Source organism: Plodia interpunctella, chromosome 8 (genome assembly GCF_027563975.2).
Source record: "Plodia interpunctella isolate USDA-ARS_2022_Savannah chromosome 8, ilPloInte3.2, whole genome shotgun sequence".
NCBI classification, from domain to species: domain Eukaryota; kingdom Metazoa; phylum Arthropoda; class Insecta; order Lepidoptera; family Pyralidae; genus Plodia; species Plodia interpunctella.
This window is the reverse complement of record NC_071301.1, coordinates 10587244-10611644: the sequence shown is the minus strand read 5'-3', so window position 1 is coordinate 10611644 and position 24401 is coordinate 10587244. Positions and strand designations below refer to the sequence as shown.

General features: G+C 35.1%; 2 protein-coding genes across 6 annotated transcripts in view; one reads left to right on the top strand and one right to left on the bottom strand.

Annotated features, from left to right (window-relative positions):
- The window catches only part of js (jiangshi), a 49025-nt gene extending 37387 nt beyond the window's left edge, over positions 1-11638 (top strand). For all 3 annotated transcript variants that reach the window (XM_053748493.1, XM_053748494.1, XM_053748492.1), the window contains exons 4-6: positions 1905-2055; positions 8936-9057; positions 9441-11638. In XM_053748493.1, coding sequence (XP_053604468.1) covers positions 1905-2055; positions 8936-9057; positions 9441-10568 — 1401 coding nt within the window. In that variant the 3' untranslated portion in view covers positions 10569-11638. The remainder of the gene's footprint in view (positions 1-1904; positions 2056-8935; positions 9058-9440) is intronic.
- Positions 11639-11816: 178 nt separating this feature from the next.
- On the bottom strand, positions 11817-23286 carry LOC128671753 (formin-binding protein 4-like). 3 transcript variants are annotated; one of them, XM_053748488.2, is made up of 11 exons: positions 22876-23286; positions 22439-22573; positions 21439-21637; positions 20711-20987; positions 19377-20037; positions 18937-19157; positions 18330-18463; positions 14567-14690; positions 13400-13525; positions 12967-13188; positions 11817-12456 (listed from the first exon to the last, which is right to left on the bottom strand). In XM_053748488.2, exons 1-11 carry the CDS (start codon positions 23078-23080, stop codon positions 12361-12363), a joined length of 2400 nt encoding a protein of 799 aa, XP_053604463.1. In that variant the 5' UTR covers positions 23081-23286; the 3' UTR covers positions 11817-12360. The 3 variants fall into 3 exon arrangements, with proteins under 3 accessions (XP_053604463.1, XP_053604464.1, XP_053604465.1); XM_053748489.2 differs by having other exon boundaries at positions 11818-12456; positions 21439-21628; XM_053748490.2 differs by lacking the exons at positions 11817-12456; positions 12967-13188; positions 13400-13525; positions 14567-14690 and having other exon boundaries at positions 17944-18463.
- Between the last annotated feature and the right edge of the window lie 1115 nt (positions 23287-24401).

Genomic DNA, 24401 nt, shown 5'->3' with positions numbered 1-24401 from the left:
TAGGAGAGAGTTATTATGGAAACACTGTTATCAAAATTTGTATATCATAAAACGTGTTACTGCTACTTATTACAAGAATGCCTCGAAATACTAGATAAACAGAGATTTTTTACTTTTGATATCTACATCTTATCTTTTCATGTGATGAGGCAAATCTATAATTTGATATCTGTAATCCCACATATCTATCATATATTATATCATACATAATATGATCTTTCAAAAAATTGGCTTAGCAGATGCAAAAAATATGTTAATTTTGTTGAACAGTACACTGGAACACGCACTTGTTATTACGTATATCGGTCGAGTCATCACCCTTTCGGCTATTTAAGCTTAAACACTCGTATTTTCCCTGTAGGTATAACTAAAATCTATTTTAGTCATATCTGCATCAAATCATGTAAAAATTCGCGAATCTTATAACCATATTCCAAGAATTGTTTTGATGACTTGTAACATCGAGCAATATTTTTTTTTATAATGATGGCGGGTACACACTTTTTGCTCTATTAGGGCTAATGTGGGTTGTTATGATGCTACCGGATCTAAATGGATATTTTAAAATAATTTAGGAAATTTAAGTTTGTTCAAAAATAAAGCAAATATCATCTTGTTTCAACGAGGTGAAGTTTCTTACCTTAAGCCAGGTAGAAATGTTAATATTCGTCTGATTGGCTAGCCTAACTAAATAAATAAAATGATACCCAATATTCGTCTCTCGAAACCCAGAACTTGTTAATTAAGCCGTCCAGAAATCTTGTACTGGTGGCTGAAGGAGAAGTCAACAAAAAGTCTAATCATCCCCTTCTTAGAGGGTTATCTAAGGATATTTTGTATATACCCAATAAATATCTAATTAATGAACCGCCATCAAGCTCAATAGAAACCATATTGAAAGATGACCTTTAATCACGAATGAATTATATGTGTTATGCACCCTCATCATAATTACCGACACAAAAACTGAGTTAGACGTCATTGAATTCAATTTATAAGTAATATAATATTTGATCAAGCTTCAATTTTATGCATCTCGGAAGTGAACTATCAAAGCCCGTGAATAACTTACTGATTCGTAAACCGACGCGCTTCCTCTATAATTTGCAATTGATTAATTTTAACACCCTCATTTGGCATTATTAAATAAACATCAAGTTGAATTAATTTATCTTTTTATCCATCACGATTAGTATGTCTTTGTAATAACAGCATAAATATTTGACATCATGATTATTTATCGTACCTTAATAATCATCATTATAAACCGAGGCAAAGGTGTGTTCCCATCTATGTAAATGTGAACATAATCCACTTGACTCTCTTTGTCGTTCGTTTTCCCGATTCTTCTTCAGCCATTAAGCGATAAAGCTCAGAGTCCGCTGCCATTTTCACTATTTACGATACTATCAGCCTGACCCACCTTTGCGGTCATATATTTATGTATAAACCTTCGTGAATAAATTGTCTATACAACGGTGAAAACTCCGAAAAATCCGAAAATCAAAATCCGTTGCGTGGTTATAAGAAAGCGGCAAGAAACATTGTTTTTATATGCATTTGTTTAACTTGCAATTAATGATGTATGTTCGGGTGGAATCTTGTAATTTAATTTTGAAGATATCTTCGACCGTTTGCGCTAAAATTTTGTACACACGTTTAGTTTAAAAGACTTTGAATTATTATGATAATAATGACCCGATGGTGTGTACCAGGAACTGCTCTTGATGAGGGAACTCCACAGCGGTTTACTGCAGCAGGGACATGATTTTATTGTCACGGATTGAATGCAATAAGATTTTTCCAACAACAATAAAAAGTATAAAAAATTTCATTTTTGTAAAGAACTTACATATTATGAAGTATTTATGTCAAAATGACATACTCATTTGTCTCCTTTCCAGGTATACCACATGTGCGATGGACTCGGGCGGCAGTTCAGTTACAGCTGCCCCAACACCACGCTCTTTCAGCAGCGGATGCTGATCTGCGACCACTGGTACATGGTCAACTGCTCCAAAGCCGAGAGCGACTACAGTGCCAACCTTCTTATTGGTTAGTATGAAAGATTTTGCTCCTACCGCATTTATTTGGTATCAAACGCAAAACCTCCTAAAGACTACTTGGGTACATCAAAACAAGCAACTTTTATTCTACGACTTTTCGTGATTAGTATTGTTTTTTTTTTCATATAAAAAATATAGAATCTTATTTGCCATTCTACACAAGATAACTTTATGTAATAGCCAAGCAACACGGGATAGTACAGTCAACAGCACATCAAGTTACCCTGCATGAATCTCTATGGCGCGGTAATAGCGGCGAGTTTGCAATGAATTATGTAGATTGATGTGCTGTTGACTGTACAGTAGCGTTATGTAGCGGAATCGAGTATTATGTACAGTAACGCTTTATAGAAACGACATACAAAAAAGTTTTTTTTTTGTATTTATCACGTTTAGACAAATGTCGTAGAACAAAAGATGTGTAGCGGGAGCTAGGTGATTATGCTCGACCGCCACAAAGGGAAGATCTTCCGACCAGGCAAGGTGTTGCGCCTGGGGAACCGCACGGCTCCGACGGTGTTATATCGGTGGTTGTATTTATGCTTCCAATCGAAAACGCACTGTCTGCGCGGTCTAGGATTGTTAGCTTCTGGTAGTGAATCGACCGTAGTGCCATCTATCCGTAGAGTCGTGGATCACTTGTGTGGCTTGCATTTGGTCGGCATTTTTACATCTGCGCCGTTGTGCATGTGGTGTGGTAGATGTCGCCACAGATGTTAGTCTCTAAGTACCTTATGCGCCTTGTAGATTATGCGTTAGATGCCAGCAACCCTGTATAAACGGGGTTTATTTCGTTTTTCGGAAACTGGTGGTGAAGAAGCTATATACCGTAACCGTATCCCAGTTCGTCTAGATATTGTTATTCTGTTGAGTTTAGACGTGTGAAATCGGTACGTTAAATACCCGTCTTTAGCAATTAAGGAAAATCTAAGTAAAAAAACACAGACATATTTAAAAACGATTTGCCGCAATCATAGGCAATAGTGTGGACCATAACGTGGTAATAAATTAAATAATAGGTAAGAAAATATAATGTCAAAATAAACATGGTAAATAAAAATGAACATTAGTTTTACTAATAATAAAGGCATCAACGAATAACGAACGGAACAAAAACATTTATTTTAATTCATACGGAATTAATTCATACACAATTGATGGAAATCGAATACCCTGTTGATGGTAATTATTATATCAAAAATCCGTAACCCATATTTTATTTCCATAATATTAAAAACTTTAAATGACAAATTAACATCCACAGATCCTAGCAAACTGTCAACGAAACAGATAAAGCAATAAATAAAACAACAAGTGTTATCTTTAACCTTCGATTACATAACTAATGCAGCAACAAATTAGTAACACAAGCAGTAACCTACAGTCAACGGTCACAGGCCAAGGAATAACTCTGAAATCGAATGACGGGCGCCAGGACATCAATATACGCATGTCAAGTGTATATTTAGAATACATTATAGTACAAATTAAACGCAGTAAGGTTGTCAACAAAGTTATTTTTTAGAAATCATAATAATTCTATCTATTCTGGCTTTGATACCACGAAGCCCAGGGGCCGCGTGTAAAGAAATCTTCAAATTATGAAGATTGGGATTTTACGACCGACCTGAGAACGTCAACCCTCTTGTTTGTTGGCTAACAGTTGTCAAGGCTGTGAACCTTACCACTGAGTCGCCCCGGAATCTGAATAGATTCTTATATCGTATAATATTATTTACTAATTTTAAGTAAACGAGATATTCTTCATAGTCATATTTCCTTATGGTTGAGTGAAGGAAGGAATGAATCAAAATCAAATCATTTATTCAGAAATTAGGCCTTCACAGGCACTTTTTCACGTCATAATCTAAATTAAATGATGTTTACCAAAGCTACAAACTACTAGCATTTCGGAACGACCACTGCTGAGAAGAAATGCCGAAAGAAACTCATTCAAACAGTGTTGGTCCCTATTATGCCAGAAGGGCTTACCATTTTTTAAATATAAATTTATGTATAATTTTTTATCAGTAATATAACATGTAAGTACATAATAAAGTACATGGACAAAAGGTATACTGAAACATATTATGATTGTGATCAAGTGCTGATGAAAGGAAAATATATATACTTATATATATATGTATAATTAACCAAACAAAAAAAAAAAACTTTTAATAAAAGATCGAGCTGACCAGTTCCCCCGGCAGCACCAATGATACACACACAACAACTTTCTTGGCACTATTAATGGAGTGGTTTGCCATTGCCTTCTAAATTTCACGCACAAATTAATAATCAACCAGTGTGCAGGTTTCCTCATAATTCACCGGAAGCAGCTACGCAGGCAGGTATGAAAACTACTATACTCTACTATACTATAGATCAAAATCGGTTCAGTCGTTTGGCTCCAACGATTCCACGAATCACGATATACAGATACACAAACACGTTAAACTTCTAACTTAACTGACAACCCTATTCGTGCTACGTTATCATTTTCAATACCTAATCAATTCTATTCATAATTATACGAATTCTCCGTCGACGCGCATCATATCAGAAACTTTCCACTCTAAATACAGTAATCAATCTATTATCATAGAATCAGTGTTTGTTTGTTTGTAACGTCTTGACCCTTGAAACGGCAATGCCCTTGACTTGACTGCAAACTTCTGTCGGTCAGCTCGTGTACCGACAACAAACAAATCAAAAACATTTTGAAACGTACCTATGTTTTTAGTACTTAATACCTATTTATGTTGTTGTTATCGGCAATGAATTGAAAATTGTTACAGACTATTGAATTTATTTTAGAATATATAGGTACTTTTGAGCAAATAAATTTGAATTTGAAATAACTGCTTCAAGTTAATTCACTGATAGTTTATAGGATACAAACATTTTGATTTGGTATACCAGAGCCTGGATATCTAAATTTTCTCCAGGGGTTTTGTCCACATTGCCCACACATCACAGTTAATACGAATTGTAGGTTTGAAATTTTAAAATATTACATCCTTTTGCATATATTAAACAGGACACAGAAAAGTTATACGTCTATACATGTTAAATGTCCAGAAAAGTTAAGCAACCAAAACTCCAGAACACGTTGTCGGGTGAATCGTTACCAATTTTATATAATTATGTGAGATTTGTTGTGCTATCGGTACTACGAAACGTAATAATTATGTATGTTACGCTTACGGCTGGCGGCCAAGGTTTGGTCAAACGTTTGGCGCAATATGCGTGCCGCCATAATTGCATTTTAATAAGAAAAAAAAAACAATACTTTGTGTAAATGCTTCCTCGTCAATACAAAATTGTTATATTGTGGAAGCTTCAATGGGTTATTATTAAAAGCTTATTATTACTTAATTAAAGTTTTGTTCACATCACGAACCCATAATTGCATAGCTGATGTGTCAGACAAGGTCTCTAGTGATTAAAATTAATTCGAAAAGCTTGACATTGGGCATTGTTGGATTAAAGGTGGGCGCAGACCCAATGCGTATGCACTTGCGTATGTAACAACGTAATTCCTTAAAACGTTAATAACTGTTGGATCGAACAACTATATTGCACGAAATTGTGACTGCACGCATTGCGTACAATTCCATGCATGCATGCATTAGTTGTGCACCTGCCTTAAGAGCAATGTTGGGTGTCCTTCGTGGAATATTGGTAAGAAGTCAATATCTCGGCATTATTAACGGAGTGGTTTGCCGTCGCCTTCACCATTTTCACGCAAGTGAATAGTCAACCAGAGTACAGGTTCCCTCACGAAGTGTCCTTCATCAGAGCAAGTGGTCGATAAAAACTGCTACACATGAGTCAGATTGGTATACAAACTCAAGTGGCACGAGTTGGATTCGAACCTGGAACCTTTCGGTTCACAGGCGGGCGTCTTGACCACTACACCACCGCTTCCACTACCCAATAGGTAGAAGATTGTGATAAAATTAAGCTATGTATGGAGGATTAATTTTTATCAGTTAACTTTATTACCAGTATAATCAACACTAATATTAATAATTCACGATTAATATTATTTATTTATTATCCAGTTTAATGTCCCAGTACTTATAGATGTATAAATATATAAATAATAATTAAAGGTATCAAACATTTCCTTCCTCATGAAAGTCAATACACGTAACCCGATGCCCAGTCACCGATACAGATAATGCTTCCCGCTTCTGGGCACTCTTTCCCTCGATTAATTCACTTCCTATTTGATATCGATACGTCACCGCAATTGGTTGAACGCACGGCGGCGCGGCGTGACTCGGTTTCTTCTTTGTTTTTCCCAGAGGTCCTACGTCCAACAATCAGTGAAGGAATTATTTTTTTATTGTACAGTACGAGACAGAGATTAAGAGAAAATAACAAACAGAGATTAAGAGAAACAAAGGTTAATACCAGTTCGCTGGGTGAACTGTTAGGGTTCACATTTTAGAAAAAAAAAAATTAATCCTATTCCGAATCTATTTGAAATAATTCTGTGATTTACTTTATTTTTATTTATTTATTGAGAAGATTCATCGCGGCCCAGTATAAGTAACAACAACAGTGTCGATGACAAATCTTCGTATTATATAAGTAGATCTAAAATAGTTAATAAAAAAGAATAAAGCAAATAAAAGATAGATACTTAAAAACTAACACGAAATGCAGCAAACTAAATATCTACAAAATAAACAACCTAAAATCTCTTATCTATTTAGAACATGACAATATAAAAATTCGCCACCGTGCATACGTACTTAAGTAATAACGTTCTCACGCACGCGACTGTATATACCAAAGTAAAAACAAACGTTACTAGAATTTAATTTAGTCAATGCAAAGATCTTCAGTCACGTGTAGATTCATGGCTCCATCACATTCCTGGCCGGCATTTCATTACATAAAGTTAAAGGTTCTATAATATTAAAGTTAACTTCATAACTAATTCATAGTCACGATTAGTTTAGTCATTCAGATTCGCGTAACATGTGCTTGTAAATATCATAATACAATGTTACTCGTTGTGGAAAAATGATCTGAAACATTTTGGTCACCTACTGCCTTTTTATAATTCTATTTCAAACGTATCAAGCTATATAACTAGCAGATAATGGATACATTTAAATGAAATTTTTAAAGGTATTTGAAATGGGCAGTGTGAAATATAGGTACATTGTGCATATTGGTCCCGTGGGAATTTTGTACCTTATGTCTTATATGAGAGATATAATATAATATATGAGAGATTAATATATAATATTTTAAATTAAATTTTATTTGTAAAACATATACGTGATTTGTGATCTTCAAGTGTCTGAATTATACTTCTATTTCGACGAATAAGATTTGTAATTATGAAGTAATGGGAATCGGGGAACTCAAATGGTCAATCTGGTAGTGGAGTCGTGGGCCGGGTCGTGAGATTCCCTCTATTATGGTTAAGCTGCGCGATGGCTGTCCCATGTGTCAACTCGTGAACGGGTGCTGCCAGAGGGAACTGGTCATCTCGTTTCTCATATATTTTTATGTAAGTTAATTGTGTTTCACATCGATATATATATATATTTACAGTGCCTGTGAAGGTCTAATTTCTGAATAAATAATTTGAATTTTTTGAAGTTCAATTTGAATTTGAATGAATATAACCTGGATATTAAGTCCTTACATATGAAATTGGCGTTTGGTATAGGGGAACAAAAAGTTGAATATTTTTTAATATAATATATTTAATTAATCAAAGTAAGAACCATTATTATCTATGCACTTTTGCCATCTCATAGGTAAGTTCATTGATCCTTTTACTAAAAAAACCATTCGGACGGGAATCAATAAAATCTTTGAAGGCGGTTTGGACTGCCCTATCGGAGTTGAATTTTCCCCTTGGAAGAAGTTATCCAAATTTCCCCTGCATGGTTTTGAGCATTTTTTGAGATCGAAGAAGGGATATTTTCACGTATTTTACTGGGTAACGGGACAGACAATTTGAAAGCGGGGAATGGAAATGGAAAATTAGAAACGATTGGTAATTTTCCCAGAATTCCATTACGCTACATTAGTAAGTAGTATCGTAATTAATATAAGAAATGAGATAAAGTGCAATATATCGGATGACTGAAGCCGATCGGAAAGCGTCAGATCGAATCAACGCGGTCACTTCAACCGCATCGCACCTGATCAAGTGTCAGCCTTCGCATTGCCTGAGCAACCCTAGCTTTTCCCATGAAAGAATAAATCCATTGATACAATATATTTATTTTATACAATAAATACTTATGCTTAGAGTGGAAACATGTTAAGCATAATATGCGTGTTAAAGTGTTAATAGAATGCGTGCAAATTGAAGAGGAAAAAGTAGAAACCCGGACCTCAACGTTTGCGAAATTTATATTCAGAAAAAGAGGTATATTGCTGGAGCATTGCCTATGAGGAGTATCTTCAGTTGACTACCCTTTGCCTTTTATAATCTACACCAGTCGGAGGAATCAGTAGGTACATTCTATGTTTCTTTTTCGCTCCCAGACGTAGCAGAAGCAATTCGGACATTAGATATCGGATATGCAAAAGTAATATTTCATGTTTTCTCAAAAGATTAGCTGGTTGCGTATGTCTACATTGGTCATCGATATGCAAACAATATGACTATGTACTTAACACTAGTGAGTATATAGGATCTAAATAGTGTTTGTTTTTAGTCACCTTGTTACTTACATGGATACCCCGATATCTACAATAAAATGACATGATGGATATAATAATATTATTATAATATTAATACGATAAGCCTATATAATCATTAGAGAAATAAAAAAAAATTGATTTGAATGTAAATTCGGTAGTCATGTTTATGTTCACGTTTCCAGGTCAACGTGACAAACCGTTCGTGTCTGAAGAAGAGATGCGGCTGAGGACTCCGCGTCCAGACATCTTGTCGGTGCCGCCCAATAATAACTATTATGATGGACTGAAGCAAGCCGAATCCAAGGTGATGTAACAATGAAAGTCCTTATGGAAAACAAAGATCACTTTTTAAATTTATGTGCTTAACAGCTGAGGAAGAAACCGGGAAAACCGCTCAGGTGATAGTGATGTTAGGTTAGAAGGGACCTGATAATAATATTTTGCCTTACCACATGTCCTAAAACCCTTTTGGTGATATGATGTCAACGGCCACATTTTATTATCGCACCTCTCGCCACCGACGGGGATTTATTTCCCATCAGGTGGGCTGCGTGCCTGTTTGCTTGCTCATAGTACTTAGGATAAAAAAATCTGAACTCTGGACGATCTAATGTTGGTGACCAGTGACGCTGTGGTCCTGGCACAATTACTGAATTTATTAAAATAAGACCTAATTTTGCTTTTCAGTTCCCCATCCACCCAGGCAACAGTATCGTCGGCGTCGCTGACACGATAACGACCAGCAATGACCTAGACAGCGGGAAGAACAACTACAGGCCTCCGACCTCCTGGTCCACAGGAACCGGGGTCAATGGCCAGAGCCGACCTGATTCCTCTTCCAACCAGGACAAAGCCCAAGATATAGCTGGCGCAGCTTCTGACAATATCACACCCACATTCAATACTCCAACGAATTCGTTCGGACCTTCGACAGAAAGGTTCTTTAGAAGCACTGATAGACCAAGGATTCCGACACCATCGCAAGACCTAAGCCCACCAAAAAGTCCTTCCACTACCACAGAACAGCCATCATCAGAAGAATTTGATCTTGACGTGAGAATGAAGGAGTCTTCCGAAGACCCAGTTTACAACTTCATAAAACGATTCGATCCTAACTCACCTGATTCTATAAAAACTGCCATGTCGAAATCTGAAATTATTAATCTCAATCAACATCTACCAGCCGGGCAAGTCAGCGCTGAAGAAGAAAGGACGCCAAGGAAGAACGAAAACAATGACGCATTTAATACAGTTCATGGAAATAACGATAAAAAATCCATGACTGCATCTAGATTCGACACAGTTAATTTGAAACCATCTCCGACGACGCCCTCTACACAATTCACGACGGAACCGACTACAAACATCCCAACCCCTCACAGGGAACTAGTCCCTCCTAAAGAAGAGTACCTCCAAGAACCTTCAACGACTGTAGGACCACCGATTTATTACGAATGGAAGTGGGCCGTGCCAGCGTTTGATTTGGAACCACCGAAGCAGAATAATGAGACGTCTACGGAGAAGCCGAAAGGCAAGGTCCAAGGTCGCAGCCCTTTCAGCAGCGTGACGAGACCTTCGCCAGTAACAGTAGACCCTACTCCGAGCAACGTCGAGTACAATACTAGTTCTTACTTCGTTCCCGACTACGTTTTCCCTTTAGACAATCCGCATCCAGGTTACGAAGGCGAGAATTCCCAGACATCCTTCCAAGTTAAAATCAGTCAATCTAATTTTGGGGAGAACCCTAACTGCCCCCAGTGCCACCCCGCGTACCTTAAACCTGGTACTTGCGAGCCCTGTATAGTAAAACGGTAACATATTTTGTAGAAACCTGCGCATAGTTATTTTAAAGCCATAATTACTAAGTAATCTTTTGTACTTTTATTTCCAGTGTCATCGTATCTAGACTATTTTTTATACATAGAGATAATCATGTTATTATTTATTTTTATGTACTAACGTTGCCTATTTTCTTATTTGTTGATGCGATTTAATTATCTGTACTAAAACAAACTAAATAGTTAATTAATGCAACAGTTTTCTGTAGGTAATTGTTTTATATCAATGCCTATTTGCTTGTTGGCCCCGCTACGTCGACCTTTACTAAAGCAGGGTATGTTTTATAAATATTAATAATTTGAAACATTTTTAACCACCGATGACTTAAGACAATGACAAAAAATAATAGTCGTTGTAGTCAAACTTAACAATCCAGATACATTTTCTATAATAATATAACTAGAATAATTTATACCTATCATCAAATTTATCGTACGTTAGTACGGTACGACATGATTAGTATTTAATAAAGAGGCATGTAATATTACAGTATAGTCCGAATAAGCCAATGTTACTTTAAGCCATAGAATTAGCAGTTAGTAGTACAAATGTCTACTCATTAAAATAAAGTTGAAGAGTTCGTACTTGTCCATTTTGAAAAAATATGTTTTGCGTAACTGGCAAACCAGAGGAAACGGGAGATAATTCAGGCCTAAAGTCTCAACAATAATATGGACTCTCTTTTAATGCGAGAATATGATAAAACTTATTCTCGCATTTTATACAATCACTGTACATACTCAAACGAACGATCAATCTGCTGTAGGTACAGCTTGATTGATCGGGAAGTCCCGAAAGAAGTATATTTTCTAATTTCGTGATAAATTTTCACGAGAAGCGATGGACAAAGTATATTATTAAGGTGTACGCAACGCTTATTTTAGGCCTACATACAGAATCAACGTATGTTTCTAAACGAACATATAATTGCTCGTTAGGTTTCCTACCTAATTATAGATGTGTATATGTAGTTACTATATTTTTTAACTTTTTGTACAACTGTGCATAAAATCTACTAGTTCATAATAAATTGTTTTATAATACAATGTTTTATTTCTAGATTACAGATAATACTTTAGAAAATAAATTATTGTTTACATAAATTACTATCGACACGTTATGGTTTTAAATATTAGAATTATTAAACTCTATGGTAATAAATGTAACGAAAACTGTGTTTAAAATACTGTGTAAGGTAATAATATAATTTATAGTCAGTAGGATATATAAAATGAAACCATAATTTATGTCATCAAATTTATTAGAAATACTTTCTAAACCTAATTAAATATTATGGAATATTTACAAAGCTGTACACTTTACCTTAACTGTAAATGTTATGGAAATGTGAAAAAAAAAATCGTGTATATTTATAAATATATTATATATATGCAATCAAAAACGAGTGTCCCATCATGAGAGATACTAGTTCAAAATATTGATCTATTGGTAGAATGAGCGTTGGGTGCCGGTCTTTCAGATAGATGTAGATTCTGTTCTTATAAAGCTTCCGATGTATATAATCGACCATAAACATTTATACATATAATATTATAATAATGCAACGTGAAAGAATTTAGCGAAAACAATGATCCCATAAGATTCTTGTGACATAGAAATAATGGAGAACTTCTAAATGTTGTTATTATAATAGAGAAGATTAAGATAGTTTTGCCACAGGGCACGGTCAACCAATAAGTACGGTCTAAAATCATCTGCAAAAAACGTCAGTATGATATAAACTTGAGATTTTAACATGAGTTATTGTTCAATCGGAATTGATCTCTTCTGCCACTTGCTGCCATTTGGCAACCAGGGACGACACTGTCTTGTGTTTCATGCCTATTGATGCGGATATTTTTACCTGCAACAAAAAGGAATAACTATTCAAATAAGATTTGATAATATGTGCGATTTGTTACTAGACTTTATAAAGTTGTACAAGATCGTGGAATCAATAATTGGGCAATGGCATTGTATAATAATTAAGGTATTTTATTGATTTGACATTTTAAGATATTAATAGCGAATCAATGATATACCAAAAAAAAGTAATGTTCGCGATCGTTCCAATTATTCACACAAGTAAAAATCACACATTTAGGCGGCTCTAGACTCATGTGTTTAAATATGCACCTATGTGCATTAAATAAAATTACTTGGGTGATTAAATTACGTGAAAGTGTTGTATTACATCAGTGACTCCCAAACAATTATAATTTTCGAAAAATAAAATATACGACCTCGATATATTAGCGAAAGCGTAAATGTTACTTGAGACTGTCGATTTCAATGTTCTCAGACCTTATAGAATATGAAATCAGATTTTCAATAAAGGTCTATTCACATACAAAAGATTCCTTTTACAACTCACTTTAGATTTCTTCTTTTTAACATCTCTCTTCTCTTCGTCCGGCGGTAAAGGAGGACCGACGACAGGCGACGCTGCTGAGGTGCCCGGGGACAGAGAGGGCGCGGGGGGCGGCGGCGGGGGAGGGGGGGCTGTCTTCTCCAGCTCGGCGATGTCGTTGTAGAACGAGAGGAGAGCGTCGCCTATCTCCTGCTTCTTTTCTGGCTTCTTCGGAGGCTCTTGGGCCTGAAAAAGTAAAAAATATTTGGTACAGTCGATCGCTCATGAACCTATCATAAGTTAATTGCAAAATCGCTATCTTGTTATGCACGGTTACTGATGAGTGGTTGACATCGTATTTTCCATTTCGATGAATGAATGAATGAGATTAGCGGATTTACTTTCTTAGTCTTTGCTGAGAAGAATGATATGGATGAAAGAGTAAGTATTAGCTTACCACTACAAGAGGTGGCGGCGGCGGGGGGTCGTCAGTGCCGGGGGGCGGGGGGTCGTCCCACACGGGGGGCGGCGGCGTCGGCGGACACTCCGACGATGGTGGCGGCGGCGGCGGGGTAGGCTCCTCCTATATGAGGGGCAACAATGGGGGAAATTCTTCCAAAAATTCACAATATAGTTATCACTTTCTTCTTGCTACTTAAGTCCCAATGCTGGGCAAAGACTTCCCTCCCCTAATTTCTTCCACGCACTCCTTCCTGTCGGTCTTTTGTTATCATCTGATCATCTAATCCTAAGCCTTCCTTATTTTCCGGTATCCGTCAACCGGTTATCACATAGAGGCTGAATATTGACTAATCGGACCCTATTTAGCTAGCTAGTTTTCCTGTACATAGAAACTATGACAGTTTTATACTGTCATATAAATCAAAATCTAATATACTTGGTAATAAAACCACATATTAAAAACAAATATAAGCAGAGGATATTTCAGCAACAAGACGACATGTATATTATTATAAAGAGAGTGACACATATTTCCTTATTCTTATTGACAACAGTCGTGCAGGATTACAGACAAGATTTATATAGTAGAGTACAAAATAAGACCTACAACAAAATCGAAAATTATTTAATCGCTAATTATGTTCTTAAATAGCTTACTTTTAAGGTGACTATATATATATATATATATATATATATATATATATATATATATATATATATATATATCAGAACTCTGATCACAATCATGGCCTGTTTTGATATACCTTTGGACTATGTACTTTTATATATTATTAGAAAAAAAAAACATTGTAAGAAACAATAATGGTAAGCCGATCTGGCATGATAGGGACCAACACTGTTAAATGAGTTTCTTTCGGCATTTCTTCTCAGCAGTGGTCGTTCCGAAGAGTCGTTCGTTTGTAGCTTGTGAGAAATAACTATAAATATAAAGATTGACGAGAAAAAGTGCCTGTGAAGGTCTAATTTCTGAATAAATGATTTGATTTGATTTGACACTGGGACGGTCTTCTTACTTTAAAAATCAGAATTCTAAAATAACACGATCACAGAACAGCTTCTGGCATCGGTTCTGGATATGGTCCTCACTGCTCCGTAATATGTCCTTTTCTATTAAAGGGTGTTTTTTGACTATACAACTTACCAAAGCGGCGGCACCAGGGTGCGGCGGTGTGGTGCTTATGTCCATATCAGTATTGGCCAAGGCTGGATACTCCCACTGCTCGAAGCCGTCACATTCCCGACGGTACTTGTAGCGGCCCTCGGACCTGAATGTAAAGATAATGTCGTACAAGTACACGTTTGGGAGGAGGAGGGTTGGCCTGGAGGGTTGGACGTTCGGGGATCACGAAAATGCTTAATTTGGACTCTGAATATAAAAATACGTAATATACATTTCGTAACTATTGAAATGTTTGTGTCGTAAATTGATTTTTAGATATATATTTTTTTGAAATGGTTATCTGATCCGAAGATTCTATTCCGATTTAGGACATTCTATATGAATCTTATGAATGACTAGGCTTTTTATCTTCTTTATAAATATTTATTACTTCTTTATAAATATTTATAATAAAAATATTCTATGTTTTTTAAACACTCGTCTTTGACTTTTATATTAGTTCGTAAGATAAACAATTAAAAATGTGATTTACAGGATTACCTGTAATCCAAGTATATGTTGACTAAAAATCACGTGTTTCTTTAGTAACACGTTGCATTTGATAAACAAATGATTTAAAAAATATTAAGAATACAATTATGTACTTTTTAATTACTTATTTGTTATTATGTGAAACATTTCGTACTTTTTAATTACTTATTTGTTATTATGTGAAACATTTCGAAACCCACCAAACCCCAAGCCTAGAGGCCGCTTAGCAACTACCAAACAAAAGTGAGATTATTGATGAAGTGATACTAAACCATCCGCTTTCAATTGTGCCTTTGTCACAATAAGAAAGCACAAGTCCTCCGCCCCTCGCTTGAGACGTAACTGATGTTGCAAGCTTAGCTAAGAAGTGTATATATTATATCCTCATAATTACTATTGTAGATCTGAAATTTACATGGCAACCCTGCCAGTTTTCAAATTGTATAAATTGTTATATATAATGCAATGTAACTTGATAGCAAAGCTTACTACGTCTCATAACGTCGATGCTCCTTCTGGAAAAGACCAAAGTATATTATCTTGAAAACAGGTAAATGTTGGTAAATACTGTTAATTTCTTACCAAACTCCTCGGAGCGAAGTCTCAGGCCTTAGATCTTCGGTGTTCAATGGAGAATCTTCATTTCTTATAATTAGGGTAACATAATGACTTCCATTACGATATAGGATGACAGAACAGCAAAGACAGTCAAGTAATTTGATAGCATTTTATTTTTATCAGGTACTTTTATCACAGATCTTTGAAATTATATCAGTCTTACAGTACAATATAGTTTGTTATTTACAATATATACGAATACCATATACAAAACACCCAGAAATAAAGGCGATTGACACTAAAATAAAATGTCATTTGGATGAATTTTGAAGATTCTTTAAAATGAAAATACGTTCTGTAAATATACTTATTATTAAGAGGTTTTAAAGAATAAATATTGATAAATGAACAATGTTTTAGAACATAATTTAACACAAAATTGAACTTTGAGCAGCATTGGAAGAAAGTAACCACTTACATTGTTATAAACTGAAATATGATTTTATATTCATTAAAAATAAAATAAATATTTACTGCAAGTAAGCTTGCACATAACAAAAGTACGTTGGAAAAGTGTCCAATATACTTTTTTATTACCTGTAATGAATGCGGGGTACACAGGATTACCAAAGTTTTTTTATATCACAGCAAAGTCTTAACATAGTTTTATGTGTCTAGGCAGATATGCCCAGGGACAGTTGTCTTCTAATTCAAAACTCACATTATCACATATTCACTGTAGTTCGTCTTAGTATTGTGATAGACTGAAGGAACGGATGGCTGGTTCAGAAAATATTAATTATAGAGAATTTTTGTGTGTGAAATTAAAGCGTCATCTAAACGGAATATACATTTTCGAAAATCAATTATTATCTTTATTTTTGGACGCAATTTAATATAATTTAGTTTTATTGCTTTTCTGTATTGTATGCGTATTGGGTAAAAGTTATTTACGTCGTTTAAAATCTGAGAATACGTTTACGAAGTAATTGGAAAAGTCTAGTAAATTATAAACGAGAGTTCACGTCTTTGTTTTCTTCGAAATAACTCTTATGTTTGTATACGTGAGTACCTTACTTTCTCATCTGCCCAGCTTACTAGACATAAATTTGTGGTACATACTTCGGTTCACCGCATGTGTTGAAGCAAGTGAGTGTAAAGTATTGTTACAATTGATATATTTTAACGCCCGATGAGAGAAGGAGGGGAGTTATAAGTTTAAAGTATGTGTATCTGTGTATTTGTATGTCAGTCCGAGGCATCGTAGCAGCCAAACGGTTGAATCGATTTTGACTAAGTTTTTTTTTTAAAGATAATTTAAACGAGTGTTCTTAGCTACCTGTGTTAAATGTATGTGCAGCCGTTTAGAAGCAATCAGCTTTTTTCTAGCAGACGGGAGAATACCAGCAACTCCGGAGTCGAGGATTCTTTAAATTTTTAATTAGGTTTCAATGAAATGTTCTAATTAAGTTTCAATAAATTTTTAATTAAGTTTCCTTGAAATATTCTAATTAAGTTTCAATGAAATTTTAAATTAAGTTGCAATGAAATTTTTAATTAAGCTTCAATGAAATTTTTAATTAAGTTTCAATTAAATTTTTAATTAAGTTTCAATGAAATGTTTTGATTAAGTTTCAATGAAATTTTTAATTAAGTTTCAATTAAATGTTCTAATTAAGTTTCAATGAAATTTTTAATTAAGCTTCAATGAAATTTTTAATTAAGTTTCAATGAAATTTATAATTAAGTTTCAATGAAATTTTTAATTAAATTTCAATGAATTTTTAAATTAAGTTTCAATGAAATGTTTTGATTAAGTTTCAATGAAATTTTTAATTAAGTTGCAATGAAATTTTTAATTGAGTTTCAATGATATTTTTAATTAAGTTTCAATGAAATTTTTAATTAAGTTTCAATGAAATGTTTTGATTAAGTTTCAATGAAATTTTTAATTAAGTTTCAATTAAATGTTCTAATTAAGTTTCAATGAAATTTTTAATTAAGTTTCCTTGAAATGTTCTAATTAAGTTTCAATGAAATTTTTAATTAATTTGCAATGAAATTTTTAATTAAGCTTCAATGAAATTTTTAATTAAGTTTCAATGAAATTTTTAATTAAGTTGCAATGAAATTTTTAATTAAGCTTCAATGAAATTTTTAATTAAGTTTCAATGAAATTTATAATTAAGTTTCAATGAAATTTTTAATTAAGTTTCAATGAAATTTTTAATTAAGTTTCAATGAAATTTTTAATTAAGTTTTAATGAAATTTTTAATTAAGTTTCAATGAAATGTTTTGATTAAGTTTCAATGAAATTTTTAATTAAGTTGCAATGAAATTTTTAATTGAGTTTCTATGAAATTTTTAATTAAGTTTCAATGAAATTTTTAATTAAGTTTCAATGAAATGTTTTGATTAAGTTTCAATGAAATTTTTAATTAAGTTGCAATGAAATTTTTAATTGAGTTTCTATGAAATTTTTAATTATGTTTCAATGAAATTTTTAATTAAGTTTTAATTTATACACTTATCCATATTGATTTTTATGTTATATCGCAAAATATAAAAAAGTAAATAAACAGCGCGCCAAACGACCGTGTCTGACATCTGTCTGTAAAGTAGAAGCCATCCGCCCCGGGAGCCGGCAGCAGGCAGCCGCGGACGCAGCATTGTGTTGTGTGGAGCAAGCAGTACCTCTGGAAGACGCAGAGCCAGCCGCGAGGCGCGGCGGCCGCCTCGTGCGCGCGCAGCTCCGCGGCCGCGCGCGCGCCCCAGCGCGCCCAGTAGCGGTGTCCGAGCGCGCCCGACCGGAACGCGCTCACTAGCGTCTGCGGGCAACGTTTACACTCAGCCCACTGCCACTACTCTTGCCGTTAACGACGCGAGTGAGCGTGTACACTAAGCCTTCATATTCTTATTCTCTCTCTTCTTCTCTCTTACAACTGCTCAGTATAAGTCATCCAATATTACCCGCTCGATATCATAAAGTTCTAAAAATGTAATTGTTTTTTCATTACTCCACTCCTATGGTGGCATAGTTGTCGTGACTTCTGCACGAAAAACCGACAATTGAGGGAGCGCCGGGTATTTACATACTCGTGCTGACCACTGGGCTGGTCATTACCCTGCCCGATAGGGCTGAGTATAAATGTGGCTTAAGAATGCAAGGATAAATAAGGAATCTCTCTTCTCACAGCAGTTTGGAGTATGGAGGAAGTTTACTGACACCGAGAAAAAATACCTTCAGAAAAATTCAGGTGGTCAATTCGGAACGGCTGAATGGACAAGATTGTGTACACACCTGCATCTGTATGAGCATCTCCTGCACGGGACTGATGGCGGCTGTCTGCAGCGAGTTGAGGTACTTCAGTTTGGCCTCCACCAGCTCAGTTAAGTCGTCCAGATCTTCATCCTTCTTGTCTTCGTTCAGGACTTCTCCCTTCGTGAACAGGAGGCCGTTGCCGTAGCTTATTGTGTTCTTTGGGGCTGACTCCGCTTCGTCTTCTTTGGTGAAGCCCAAGCCTACAGGGATAAAGTAAATGATAGATGAGATATGATATGATATAATGATAAACTAACATTTCAGATGTCGCAAATTCTGATCTTAATCAATTAGACAATAGTAAAATTCGACAAAAGACTTTAAAAAATACTGATACATTTCTTTGCATAAGGAAAGTAATATGACCACACAAAAATGAGCATACTGATAAAGCATGAATAAAATTACATGAATCACACCTGTTCTTTCATTGGAAAATCCTTCAATATGCTGAGAATATTTCGTATTATAAGCCGGGCTCGACACTGGTTCGGTTTTCTTCCTCTCTGGTAACACAGAGTTTGAAATCCTCAGTTTTTTCCTACTAATGTTCTCTATTGGTTCATTTGCATCCATCAAATACATATTTCCCGACTTCTTTTCTACAACCGGGTCAGATTTCTCTTTTTCTTCATTAATAACTAGTTTTTCACCGTCTTTTATGTTCATAGCACTAGGGAACAGTGCTATTTCTTCTACTATAGCTTTACTGCTAGGGAATAAAGGCTTTATTTTGTCATCTAAAGGCGGTGTACAATCACCATTATTGCTTTTAGGCGAATTCCTTACACTATTGCTCTGCGAAGACGGATTCGAAACTGCCTTTGTTTTCACTTTTGGCAATTCCTTCTTTTCAATTTCATCTAATAGGTCATCAATATTAGTATCTATTTTACTATACCCTTCTATATTCTTAGGCGAAGCCGTTCTAGAAAGTGTTTTGACTTCTATAATCTTCTGAAGTTCACTCGGTATTTCACCACCAAGTTTTTCTAACAATTTTGCCTTGTCTCTCAGTCTTTTGAGCAAAACATCATCATCTTGAATTTCATCAATGTTTATTTTCGGGGAACTCTTTACCTGAATGAAAAGAAATTAACAATTTTTTCAATAGAAGTAAAATATTTTATCTTCATATATTTAAATACTCAGGAAATATATATTTTGAAAGAAATTGATAACTTCTCAGATTGAAAACTGTAACCCATCACAGTGCTTGATAACACTTTCAGTATAATTGACAAGTGTGATCTTACTAGGACTTATGACTAATTTAATTTCCAGAACCAAATGAGCCAGAAATACATGAGTAAGATCTGTGGGGAGTGGGGACTGTCTGAAACCAAACTATTGGTTTGAAACAGTCAATACACATAAAATAAGAAATTCTTGGAAGGACTAAAATAAAGTACCTATGACAAAAATAAACTTGTAAGAATAGATTTATTATCAACAATTGAAATGAAAAATGACAATGAATGAAAATGAATGATTTATCAATGACACTGAATAGTTATTCTTGAAGCGTATTCAGATTCTTTTGTCTTCATTGAAGTTATCACATTTCCTAGAAAAAATCATCCCCAGAAAGCCCTTTGGAGTTGTCTAGTGTCTTAGTCAATCTAGTTTCAGCAGATGTCTTTTCAATTACGATAATATTAGCGCAAATGTAATAAATATTCGATTTTTCTTATAGGTTATAAATTTCTAAGAACAAGATAAGGAAATAATATAATAATATTAAATACATCACCTCTACATGCTCAATGACATTATTCTGAATCTTATTTGCAGGGGATTTTGGCTTCTCATTATTCAATTCTGGAGGCATTTCTGGGCCAATAGGAACTGTGTACTCCATATTCGGAGGCAGCGCTGGTCCATATTCAACTGTGGGTTTCTTAATTTTTTTAGCGGGAACCTTCTTGCTTTGTACTGCAGGTATTTTGGAAGATACCGGCTTGACAGGACTCTCTTCATCATTGGATTCCGAGTCCGAATTGTGGTACGAGGTTATGAGCTCAATTTTTCTGAAATAAAAGGTTTCTTTTTAGAATGATCCTGAGTTGCAGCCCAAACATAATTTGAATAAATCTAATTATTTTCAGACAATAGATATTTTTAGTATATGTTCAATCAAATCAAATAAATTTATTTGAATATGGTTATTAAATTAATGAATGCACCCTTATCAAAAAGTCATCTTTAGATAATGGTTTCAATTAAGGGATGCCCAGCAATGTAACAAACAGCGGTTTTACAAAAAGACAGCCAAATGGGATTTTTAAGTGACTTTAATTAATATATATATATATATATATATATATATATATGAGCACACTACTATAATAGCAGTAAAAAAATAGTGCCTGTGAAGGTCTGAAGAAATGCTTTGATTATGACAGTAGTTTTATTGCTACATTCATTTCAACTACTAAAATGTACTAAATGTAATGTTAATATAGTACAGTAATTACTTACACAGGGTCATCCTCACTGTTCCGTCTCCGTTTGACGGCTTTGGAGTTCCTGTCTTTACCAGAAGTGGGAACAACATCTTTTTTATAGCTTGTTGTGGGCTTCGTCACCTTCGCTTTGTTCTGAGCATTTTGTTTCTCTGCTAACGCTTGCTGGTATAGTTGCCACTCCTCAGCCGACACTTCCGCAGATCCTAAAATATCTTTATTCACTCCAGAAGTTAAGGAACAACATAATAAATAACAATGAGACTTAATAATCTAACTTGTGGGAGCACTGGAGATACCAAACTAGGCTGAAACCTGTATTCTGAGTGAAATAAATATTTTCTGTACAACATTATTCTTTTTTTAACATTAATTTGACATCTTCCATGCTGGACTGGGACAGTCAGTGTGCCAGTTGTATTTCCCCATTGTAAAGCCAATATAGGGAAAGGACTATAAACTGGCGTCTTTTCATCAACAATAGGTAAGCAACCTAACCTACCTACTATTTAATCTCAATTCCACAAATCAGGCCAACATATAGTATTCTATGCATTTGGGTGAATTTCACAACTTTAGTGTCACATTTTTTAAAATAAAGAATCATTTTTAAAATTAAACATTTATAAAATTAACATTGTACCAGTACTTTACTTATTTATAAAATAGGGCAATACAATTGATTACTGTGTATGGTGCATTTTAATAAACACTAATGATAGCCCACAGCGGTATTCAAAATCCTTGTGAAATTCAACCATTTGAGCTTTGCTCTGTCATTCATTTCATATAGTATCACATGTTAGATGTAAGATGTATTAACACAAACAACTAGAATATATATTACTCCTCTGCAAATTTAGCAAAACTTTATGATGATATGAAGTACAATAAACTGTGGTGAACTGGCGCCTGTGCTAAGTTTCCGAAGAACCTGTGTTTCGGGTCACCAGTCACCAAACTAACCTAGTCAACTTACACAAACTATATACTTTTCATAAAATGACAATACCAACCAGATCTGCTCATATGCTGTTGGGCTATCTTCACAGCCAAGAGGTACTCGGGTGGTGCTTCCCAGGTGACCACATTGGTTTGCTGGTTCCAGTAGTATGTGAATCCAGTGCTTTCATCGTAACAAGCAGACCATGCTGAAATAACATTTGTATTTTGTAATTCAGATCTGTACTTAACTCTTTTAAGTATAAAGTGCTTTCATTACATACACATTTCATTTCAAGTTATGTGTGAGTGAACATAATTGCTGGCAGACTACTTGTATGTCAACCATTGTTGCGCCATTTCGGGGGAGTTGTCCAAAAATGGCCACATAAAAGTCTAATCTATACTAAAATACATAGTTTACAAGCTTTATTAGCAAAAAAATTTTCCTTTTTGCTTATATAGATATAATAAACATTAATTAATTCGTTCAATGATATAAGGCACTTACGACAGTATGGCACCGGCGCAGGATGGATTCCAGGGGGCACTGCTGCCAAAGCAGGACCGGTTGCAATGGATGGAGCTTGCGGTGGTGCCGCTACAGGGGCGCTCATAGCTGCAGGAACAATTGGATTCCTTACTTGTTCCTCATCAGAATCGTCGTCCGAGTCGCCATAACCGATCAATCCAGCTAGAGGATTCGCTTTATTCATTTTAACAAGAAAACTAGCACTCAAGTTCGCGATGCTTCATCTGCATGAAATACAGATTTTTAGTAAGTAATTAATAAAATGTAAAATAACTTGTTATGGAAGCACAACGTGGCACAAATAGCACTATTTTACGTTTATTTTAGTACAAAATAGTAAAAATACACGTGATATGATATCTGTCTGTTTGCGATTTGTTTTTGACAGTTGCCGCCATCTTGGCTTGCGGATTTTTTATAAGCTACTGTCAATACTGTCATTGTGACAAATCTATGCAAGACAAAGACATTGTTATAAACAGACAAAACACTAAAAGATTATCATCACGACAAAAATAAATATTAATCCTTTGTTATTTTTTTGTTGATCTATGTCGTTCATTGTTAACCCCTCCACCGATTTTGATGTATTTAGGAATAGTTAAGAACTCGGGGCCAAATATTAGGTATGAAATTATCTGTGAAACTTGGGGCAACAACCAGATTTCAGTCTTTTCTCCTGTGAAACTGGTCGGTAGGTAGTGCCCTGATTTAAAAGACAGTTAAATACCTACTTACCTTTCATCAAAACAGGGTTTAGCTGTAAAAGTGTAAGACAGAAAAACAGACTTTCGCATTTATAACATAAGAAAGTATGAATATTGCGGTGATGTTACTGGTGCGCTCATTTACTCTCTTTAAATTGGTAGACGCAGTATGAAAATATTACATAGGTACCTTTGATAGTACGACACTGCGATAAAGACAAGTACCTTGGAATTAGTAGGTACCATTACGTAGTACCTACTTACCTACGGATTAATTCATGATAAGTAGGTAGGTACCTAGGTACCTACTAATGCAGAAATGTAGGTGTACCTATCCCGAGATTTTAATTCCGACTTCTGATACAAAATAAGATACAAGGAGGAAAAATATCTGACTAGACTAGTGTAGCCTTTTTCAACATATAGCAGCTATTTATAGCAAGAACTAGGTGTTGCGCTTGTGGAACCGCACGGGTCCGACGGTGTTATGTCGGAGGTTGTATATATGCTTCCAATCGAAAACGCACTGTCTGCGCGGTCTAGGCTTGTTAGCTTCTAGTAGCGAGGCGACCGTAGTGCCATCTGTCCGTAGAGTCGTGAATCACTTGTGTGGCTTGTTATTCGTTGCGTTTGGTCGGCTTTTTACATCTGTGCCGTTGTGCATGTGGCGTGGTAGATGTCGCCACATATTTTTTATCATAGGTAGGTGATGTTATAGTGATATGTATGTACACCACATCTACTTACTACGGCCGTAGAATTTTAGAAATGAAAAGGCTCAATTTCATTCCTTTGTAC

Bases quoted from the DNA above. Each gene is read 5' to 3' on its own strand.
- LOC128671753 (XM_053748488.2), bottom strand. From the start codon at position 23,080: ATGAATAAAGCGAATCCTCTAGCTGGATTGATCGGTTATGGCGACTCG. The intron at 19,158-19,376 runs GTGTGATTCATG...TTATCCCTGTAG, and splicing joins ATTTTCCAATGAAAGAACAG to GCTTGGGCTTCACCAAAGAA. The intron at 13,189-13,399 runs GTAAGCTAATAC...TTACTTTTTCAG, and splicing joins CGCCGCCACCTCTTGTAGTG to GCCCAAGAGCCTCCGAAGAA.